Source organism: Frankliniella occidentalis, unplaced genomic scaffold (assembly GCF_000697945.3).
Source record: "Frankliniella occidentalis isolate FOCC.00 unplaced genomic scaffold, Focc_3.1 Scaffold176, whole genome shotgun sequence".
Taxonomy (NCBI): Eukaryota; Metazoa; Arthropoda; class Insecta; order Thysanoptera; family Thripidae; genus Frankliniella; species Frankliniella occidentalis.
Window position 1 is genome coordinate 303,747 of NW_026267302.1, and position 9,257 is coordinate 313,003.

Here is a 9,257-nt window from a genome sequence, read left to right on the forward strand (position 1 = left end):
CGGCATTGTGGCCACAAGTAGGGAGAGCAATAATTAATGTTCTGATCAGATGAGGACAATCCCCGACATACCGTGGTCCACGCCGCGCGCTGCGCGTGTCCGGGCGGGATGCAACCTTTTAAGGTTCCTACCGGGATGTGATCCTTAGGTAGTCTCGTGCGCCCCCCCCCCCTTCCCCCCAATTGTGTCCCTTTGAGCAATACAAGGTATAAATAGAGGTTTAAGTGTAGACAAAGTTTTATCAAAAGGTTGTGGAATCATTGAAACTAAATGCAGCACATAAAGAAACAACTTCATATTTATTTTCTATTTTTGAACATCAAGTATAGAAAACCAACTCTGTGTCACCTATCACACTTCTTACATCTAGTTCTGATGTTTTGTACATATATACAGTAATAAAAACTATGGACAATATATTTTCACATATTCTTTACTTTCAGAACTTGAAAACACATCGTATAACACATAGATATTTGGTATAAAAGTGTCTGAGATAAAATATTGAATTTACACAAAACTCAGATCAATAGCAGAGAAAAGTGCATTAAATTATGGGATTTTGTTAAAATTTCATGCTAAGTTTTAGACCATTCTCTTTCCATAATTCTTCAAAATATAATGGTTGAAAGCAAAGAAATAAAATCCTACATTAAAAATGTTTGTATTTTGTGTCACCTGACCTACCTTGAAAATGCCCCCCATGAGACTGATTTTCCAAATGTATGGCATGATGTCAAAGGAAGATTGTTCTTCCAAAATAACAGGTATCACAGTCATATCTCTTATAAAGTTAAATTCCAATATACTTAAATATTTACAAGTCTCTAACAGTATTGTGCCAAAACACATATAACAACAAAGTCCCTTTGCATTTTAAAAATCAGCTCTATAGAAGACTGGGGTTTTAAAATAATTTGGGGAGCATAATTCAAGCACTGTTACATCCGCAAGGTTGTACAGTGTAAGCTGCTAGAAACCACTTAACAAATTTTAGTAGTGATTTGCAAGCAGAAGGTCAGGTGACATTTGCTGTCAGCAGGTGGAGGTTTCTTCTCCCTCCAAGGTACATGAAACATTCTCCAATTTGTGGGCCAAATGGAGTTTTTTGCAGTACGGTTCCATATCAAGTGAATCCAGGATCTGAAACAATCAGAAATAAAGTTTATGGTGCTGTGATTATCAGTTTCATTTAGGAATGTGTTACACCTAAAGTTGTTGCAACAATTTGTGCGTCAAAAATTGACCTCAACTCTCCCCCCTTTTTTTCCCTTACTCCGCAATCAAGCAGATTCGTTCTCTTTTAAAATTAGTATGACAGAGGTCAGAGAATGCTTACAGAGTGCATAGAATCAATCAGTGTCACTCCTCATTTCCTAGTACGGAGACGTAACTAGATGTGAATTCCAAATTTGTTTCATATTCTGAATTTTTTGTTACCTTTTGTTGCCTATGTTCAGGTCGGTTGTCACTAAAAATTTGTACAGAGCCTTACAAGCAAGCAAGGGTACTACAGTGAGTATATTAATTAGATACGGACCCAGTGGACAATGATCAATCATATACACATTAATTGTAACTATTTGAGAAATAATCATCTGTGCCCCATAATTTTGTATTTTTCACCCATTTTTCGTCAAAGCCCCCCCCCCCCCAATAAAATTCTTTATGTCTATGTTGTAAAGCTGTATCTACAATAAGGCGGAACTTCTGGCAAATTGAAGCTGATCAATAATACTGGAAAGTGCAGATAAGCAAGAAGGAAGCAGTAAACCAATCTACATAAGCTATTTGGTTGTATGTTTTATTTAAGGCAGAAATATAATTTAAGCAATGGCTTACAAGCCTCTGAATTAAAGTAACAACAAGGTTTACAAAGTTTACAAAATTAATACAAAACAACAGCTTTCATAAATAGATTGTATCTATAACTTTCTACAAAATATTTTTGCAATAAAATTTGCAATATACAAGAACAGTTTTTCATGCTAAAGGCAACAGCCATGCAGTATGAAAAGCATAAAAAAGCATAATATAAAAAGTCAAGTCACTGAAATCTAGTATTGTGTACTACAAAAAATATATATATCATAAAAAAACAGTGTTTTATGTCCATTAATGTTTACATATTTTGATCCAAGTATGTAAGGGTACAAATAGGCACACCCCTGAGTCAAAATTGCATCAAACAGAAATTAAATTTAAGCTGGTGAAGCAAGGCCTTATAGATGATTGAAAACTATACAGATTATATAAAATTGTGGTAACTTCCTGAGTACACTAAAAATGTGGGACATGCTCTTTACATTCTTTGCACTTGTCCAACAAACATTTTTTTCTAACTAGATAACTATGAACAATCTATACAGCATCTACTATCTACATATACTACAATATAACACATTTTACATACAATGCTACTCACATAAAGCTAATTCAGTCAGTTTAGTGAATCTCACATCACAAGTGTTGAAGTAGATAAGTACTAACTACTAGTAGGTCGACACTATACTTTAATATACATAACAATTATACATCTTTATTTGACTTAGAAAGGGAAACTTCAACACTAATCAAACTGATTTTGAAATCTTAAATCACTTCCTCCACATGAACAATCACATTGTGGTAGCACAGGGTGCCTTAAGGAGCCCTGTGAGCGAGTGTATGAGGATGTAGAAGGAGCATAGAGAGGTGTGTGGGGAGTAGGATGGGAGTTTGCCGCTTGAGAAACATATGCCGAGGAAGTTGACGCAAGGGTAGAATGAGGGTACTGATGAAGCAGAGCATATGTAGCTTGTGAGTGAGCATGGGCATGGGCTCTAGAATGGGCCTCCATTGCTGCACTCACCTGGTCGCTGTATTTGGTGACATAGATGTAAAGTTCCTTCAGTGCTGACACAGTGTCAAATTGACTTGCTTGAGATACAGTTGCTGACAGCTGCTGCATAGCAGTGCTCATTTCCTGGTCCGTAATTTGTGGCAGTTCAGCCACATCACAATAAAACCTGGCCACCATCTGCCGATAATTAGGAATGTCCTTTGCAAAAAGCAGCTTGTTTGATGGTGAGTCTTTTCCTAAACGATGCTCGCTTGTTGAACAGGCATCCATAAATGTTTGTGCTATCACAGACAAACACGAGTCTACAGTAGGAGTTTTGTTGATGTCAAAGATAAAATCTGGGTTCTTGATGAAGTTGACCCAAAACCTCAGGGGAAGACTGAATTTCATTTAAAGAAAGAAATTTTTTTTATTAATATCACAAGGAAGTAAATAAGAAGATATTTTGAAAACTGGTAATAAAGTAATTTTCAAGTATACTGACCTATTTGATTTCCATGCATGCACAACTTCAGGGTCACTGATGTTGTGTTTTCTTGCTGCCTCATCAAGGAGATCAAACAGCCATTTGACAGCAGGAGGTAGCATTTCGTTGGCTGTCAATATTGTAGTTAAGAAATCATCTACAAACTTTTGAATGGTACCCTTTGTAGATAACAGCCGAGTCAAGAAGATTTCAGGTATAGCTTTGTGTGTTCGTTCCCGATCTCGATCAACTGTTCCACTCTTTGAATTACTAAGGTAATGGGAGTCATCTACAGGTTTTACAAGGTGGAAGACTTTTGTATTGCCTCCTTGCTCTAAATCACAAGGAATGATAGGCGATAAAGAATTGCTGAAGTATCCAGTGCAGTTATGGCAAGCTTGTTTGCAGTTGGCATTGTTAAAGCTTTCATTCTGCCTAGGAATAAGAGACATTATGGCAGATGTTTTCACGCCGTAATGTGCTAAAGTATTTAATTTTTTCCATCCACCAATACTTTGGGTAGATAGGTCTTCATCTTGAAGTGTAAGATGGCCACCTCTTCCATGTCGCCACTCTGTAAAGCATTAATATATTTAGATACTACTAAAGGCAGCATGCTAATCACAAAAAAAGAAAATAAGGACCAAGCAGGCTACTTACCCAAGTCTACTTCATGAATAGATGGTCTCAATGAAAATGGAGTATTTTTATACAAAGCATCTAATATTTTTGACTTTACTTGGCTGATTGTATCACAGTCCAGTACCCTACATTGGATTTTATCATCCACTTCATCTTGAACAATATGAAGTGTCTGTAACAGTAGAATAATAAGTAAGTTGTTAACAGTTTTTTTTTTAAAAACGTCTTTTTTTGACTTGGCCACGTCATCACAAGATAGTAAATTATAACCAGTTCCCAGACAAGTTCACTGCTTACCTGATAGGTTTGGTAAGGTATTTTCTCATAATGAGGATCTTCTTGAACAAGATGAATGACCTGAAAAACAAAAGATAAATAAATTAAATACATATCTAAAATTAAACCGTTTTAAAAAGAATGTAAGGCATATTTTACCAATGATAACACTTACAACAGTTCCATGTTCAATTTGCTCACGAAGTAATCTCTCCTCAGAAAGAGAGTACCTTGCATCATGAATTACAGCATCAACAGGTCCCTTTTCAATTTGGTGCTTAATAGCTTTGTACAGAAGGAAAAGTGAAGACCCAGCACAATCTTTGAGGTAGCCATACATACACAATGCCATCCAGTTAGTAAGCATTTTCTCCACTACTGACTCAGTTCGACGAAGCATAAGCTGAGGATGCTTTGTCCCCACAGACTTTTCAATAAGCCTCAACAACAATGATCTCAGAACATCAGTTGCATACTCCATTTTGTTCATAAGAACTACCATTAGGAGAGAGGCAACATTTACTCTGCAAAAAAAACAAGAACAGCATTTTATTATAATTATTTAATACATGTTACCATAATACCGCTTCACAAGTTTCAGTAAAGAAAAAACATTAACTTACTTGTCTCGAATGTTAAAACTTTTTTGGGCCTCTAGAGTTTCAATAAAGGTGAGGATGAAACATTTGTTACTTAAAAGCTGTTCAAATTGAAGCATGGCAGCATCGTAATTATTACGAGGACCATTCATTCGGACCTACAAAAAAAAATTGTTTTAAAATAAGTACTTATTTGGATTTAAAACAAAGAATAACTGAAATACTTTAGGAAATACACATACTTTCGGTTCATTAAGGATTGGATGGTCTATGACACCAGGGAAGAAAACTTTGAGTATGTAATTGGTGTGATCAAGCATTGGTATGCCTGATGATACAAGATCAGCAGTCAGATCAGTCATATCAGTCTGCAACTCAGCAAAAGCTGCAAAGAAAGATGAAAGTTAAGTTAGTAAAATTTATGCATTAGTGATAACAGTGGACAAACTAGCTGTAATTTGAAAGGAAATAAACACCAGTTCAACAATGAAAAAAACATCTTGAAATGGACTTGTTTAACACAAAAGGTAAGAAGAAATGTTTAATACATTTTATGAAGCAGTTGGTAAAGACAAAATATATTCCAGGTTTAGACTGGCATCAAATGACAATTGATGCAAGTATAAACCCTGCAATAAAATCACATAAGACAGTAACAATTGCACTTTGCAAAAACAAGCACGTTAGCTCAATCACTGAACAAGAATGCATAGGTTAAGAAATTTATTAGATTATAATTACTTTTGAAAATTGTGTTAGAAATCACAAAGGCAAGGACAATATGAGTTGAGACTACATGCAGTAGCATCGGACCTTTTTTGAAATTGAGCAAGTTGCACACATGCTCCACCCGGCAATATCAGCTCAATAACAGATCTGCGCACAGCACATGGCAAAGCACAAAACAGAAATATCTGATGAAGGCATCCCTTTCTATTAACCGTAATCTATAGGTATATAATTGTATGCAGAAGAACCAGAGAAATGGATGAAATTGTAAGCATTTAGCACGTAAATTTCCTTGGTTGCTCGGAATACAAACTGTATTGTGAACCCTAAATATGTATTCTTTTTCAAAAAGGGAAATTTATCCCTTAATATTTTAATTCTGAGAATAGGTATGTTTACTGTAATTAGGAATAGTTAAAACTCTATTTCAAGGTTTGAAGTATTTGAGGAAATGCACAAAGAGAAATTTAGGCGTCAGAACATTCTATGAATCATTTTGTTTCTGTCTTAAACTACACTACAAAAGTTCAGAGGAGCAACTTCTCTTACTGAGTGCACAAATACCTTAACTGCTCTAGTGAAATTTTTAGTTGCAATTTTGAAAAAAAGGTTGACTCCTTCTGTGGCATCTCTTGTTGCCCACTGTGATGACTTACTGTTTAGTGGTATGCTCTAATCTAGGTATTTCTCAAATGACAGGATTAAGGATGAAACATAAAATGAATGCACCAAAGCCAACAATGCAATGCAACACGCTCTGTGATATTTCAAGTGCAATACCATGTGGTGTGAGGTCTGAAGTGCCATTGCGACGGGGATCCCATGTACACATCTGGACAAATGCTGGAAGAAATCAAATTTAAGGGGAAAAAATATGATTGAATTTGAAATAACTAGGAACTACCTATTGGGGAATAACAGAATTATTTAAGTGTCAGATTTTAAGTTATAATAACCTTTATAAACTGGTAAAAACAAGTATACCTTTTGTACAAAAGAAAAAAATATCACCAAAACTCAACCAAAATTACAAGTCTATATGAAAATGTAAAAATTAGAAACTTACAGCTCATGTAAGCTTACCTTGTTTACATTCAGATCGCACATTACTTTCCAAAGTGTCCATTTGGATTTGAATGCGTTTGTATTCCCTTTCTGCTTGAGTTGATTTTCGTCGATAAACAACTAATACAATGCCAAATAGAAAGACGAGGAAAAATGTTCCAGCAGCAATGCCTGCTATGGCTTCTGGAGGGAATGCATATGGCTTTATAACTTCATATCTGAGGTAGCCTATAGGGAACCGTAAGGATCTCCCAACTCGTACGACTACCAAAGGTAGGCCACTATCTGATCGGGCTCCAGATTCATCTGTTCCCGAAGGCTGAGTATCTGGTGGAGAGCAGACTAGCTGAGTCTGAGCTAGGGATGTAACATTACACTGACGTGTGCCAATGGTTACGTTCACATCAGACTCATCTGATGCGTAGTTCAAATTTTCACCCTGAAATATTAGTCATGACATTAACACACGTACAATAATTAAGTTTACAAAAAAAAAATAGACGTAAAAGGGCAAAAAAAGTACCTCAATTACAAGTGTGTCACCCTTATAAAGTTTGATATCCTTTGGGAATTGGAGGAATTTAGGATCTTCAACATACAGCAGTGTTGAAGGCAGTGAGGGGAAGTGTTTGTTGAGTTCAACAGCAGATTCAACATCATCCATGATAAAACCAATATGTAGGTCAATTTGAGGAGGTGATTTCCCTGTGTTGCTAGATCCAACAAGAGAGCGCAACTGCTTTCTTCTTGCGGTTTGAGGCCGAACAAGAGAAATTGTTGAAGAAACTGATGCTGTGGGAGATGATGAAGGGAGAGCAGCCGTAGAGCGACGTGTTCTTGGTGTTTCACTTAAAATTTTGCTATCAATAGGAGGAGAAGGGCATTCCATTTGAGCAGCATTTAAGACAGTGCAGACCTAGGAAAAGATAGAGAAAGAGGCATTAATAAGTTATAGATGGTATTGGATATTGTTACAGATATTAGTTTTTAGTCAATCAACTTACAGATCTGTTGATAGGGTTTGGATCACCTTCGACATAGACAACCATTTCTGGCTTTTGAACTGTGTCCAAATTAGTTCCATGGACAGTTATCATCCGGCCACCAGATGCAAAACTTCTAAGAGGCTTAATTTCAAGAATTGTAGGATCAACGGTGTAATTAAAGGGGTACCCTGCAAGAGTTCTATTAGCACCATCTATCTTCAAAGTAAGCCTTTGGATAGGTTTGGCTGACAGAGCTCTTGTTGTGATACAAGTTAGCCTAGAACTTGAAGCTTGTGTTGCATTGACATGACATGGCAAATCATCAAGCCAAGCCTGGACAGTGCTGCCAATGTTGAGATAATGTCCAGAAATAGCAAGCTGAGTGCCACCACTTTGAGGGCCCATGGGTGGGTGAAGGCCAGTGAGTTGAATGTCCTTCAAACATAAAAAGTTAACATACAAAATTAATACGAGAAATGTTACTTCACTTAAAAGCTGAAATAAAAGCCAGTTTTGATAATTTACCTTGTAACTAAAGCTCACAGTTGATTCTGTAAAGCCAGCATCATTTCCAACAATAACTGGAGCTGACAGTTCTCTGTCTGCTCTTCCTGTTCGACAGACAATACGCACTGATACTTCATATTGAGTGAGTTCACAAGGAGTTGTGCCAATTCGTATTTTCCCACGAACATCATCCTCTTTTAATCCCAAATTGCTGCCTTCAATCGTCACAAGGGTTCCTCCTTCAATAGGTCCACTCAGGGGTTTAATCTGTAAAAGATTATTGACACATTAAGGCTCAGAATACTATACAAAGAACAAATCTAAAAGCATAAAATTGTTGAGGGTGCTGTGGCAAATACCATATCAATTCTTGGCTTAGGACACTCATTAGCAGCAGAGTGAAGGCAGCTCTGAGAATAACTACAAGTGTTTCCACACCAGCTGCATTGATACTTGGCATTCCGAGTGACACACAGAGAGCAGTCCGGGTGGTCGCGATGAGATCCCAGGATTTCACATTTGTATAGAATTATGCTTGTAGTGTCAACATGATGGTTGCGATTCCACACAACACTCACTGTGGCTTCATACTCTCCTGTATTTGCCTCATATGAATACTTAAATGAAGAAAAAAAAAAAGTGTTAGGATTAATTGGAACTAGTATATAAAGAACTGAGAGGAAAAAGTTGGTACGGGTACTTACCGTGGTTTTGTCACAAACAATGTAGCGGCCACTCTCAACTTTAGCTGGGACCATCATTTTGGAAGTCTCAATAGTGACAATGCATTGAAATCCTGTGTGTCCAACTTGAGGATGGGGCAGATTTTCCACTTCAAGAAGAATTTCTTTGGCAACATTGTTGGGGCGCAAAATCTTTTCCTTGGGCGCCTTGAAGCGAGGACAGAAATTTGCTCCATGGTGAGTCAGATGAGCCGGGTTCTGCAAAAGAGGAAAACTTACGTCAGCAAAATTATGTAATTTGGTTATTTTTTCATCTCGCATAAAAGAGGTGAGTTCTAAGATCCTCTAGAATTAAGAAAAAAAAAAAACAAACAAACAAAAAACAAACAAACATATATTGTGGAGAGTTTCATGGGGCACTGCTGAAACCGCGCAGGGCCCGGCCCCGACCCCTCCCCGTCA

General features: G+C 37.0%; 1 protein-coding gene across 1 annotated transcript in view; it reads right to left on the reverse strand.

The window, feature by feature from the left end:
- Positions 1 to 280: 280 nt before the first annotated feature.
- Positions 281 to 9,257, reverse strand: part of LOC113205060 (plexin-B) — a 166,148-nt gene continuing 157,171 nt past the window's right edge. Inside the window, exons 5-19 of the mRNA XM_052271833.1 lie at positions 8,817 to 9,053; positions 8,472 to 8,729; positions 8,131 to 8,379; positions 7,624 to 8,040; positions 7,143 to 7,535; positions 6,638 to 7,058; positions 6,335 to 6,397; positions 5,068 to 5,210; positions 4,850 to 4,983; positions 4,402 to 4,750; positions 4,248 to 4,307; positions 3,969 to 4,122; positions 3,327 to 3,882; positions 2,852 to 3,221; positions 281 to 1,143 (exon numbers count right to left, since the gene is read on the reverse strand). Coding sequence (XP_052127793.1) covers positions 1,036 to 1,143; positions 2,852 to 3,221; positions 3,327 to 3,882; positions 3,969 to 4,122; positions 4,248 to 4,307; positions 4,402 to 4,750; positions 4,850 to 4,983; positions 5,068 to 5,210; positions 6,335 to 6,397; positions 6,638 to 7,058; positions 7,143 to 7,535; positions 7,624 to 8,040; positions 8,131 to 8,379; positions 8,472 to 8,729; positions 8,817 to 9,053 — 3,912 coding nt within the window. The 3' untranslated portion in view covers positions 281 to 1,035. The remainder of the gene's footprint in view (positions 1,144 to 2,851; positions 3,222 to 3,326; positions 3,883 to 3,968; positions 4,123 to 4,247; positions 4,308 to 4,401; positions 4,751 to 4,849; positions 4,984 to 5,067; positions 5,211 to 6,334; positions 6,398 to 6,637; positions 7,059 to 7,142; positions 7,536 to 7,623; positions 8,041 to 8,130; positions 8,380 to 8,471; positions 8,730 to 8,816; positions 9,054 to 9,257) is intronic.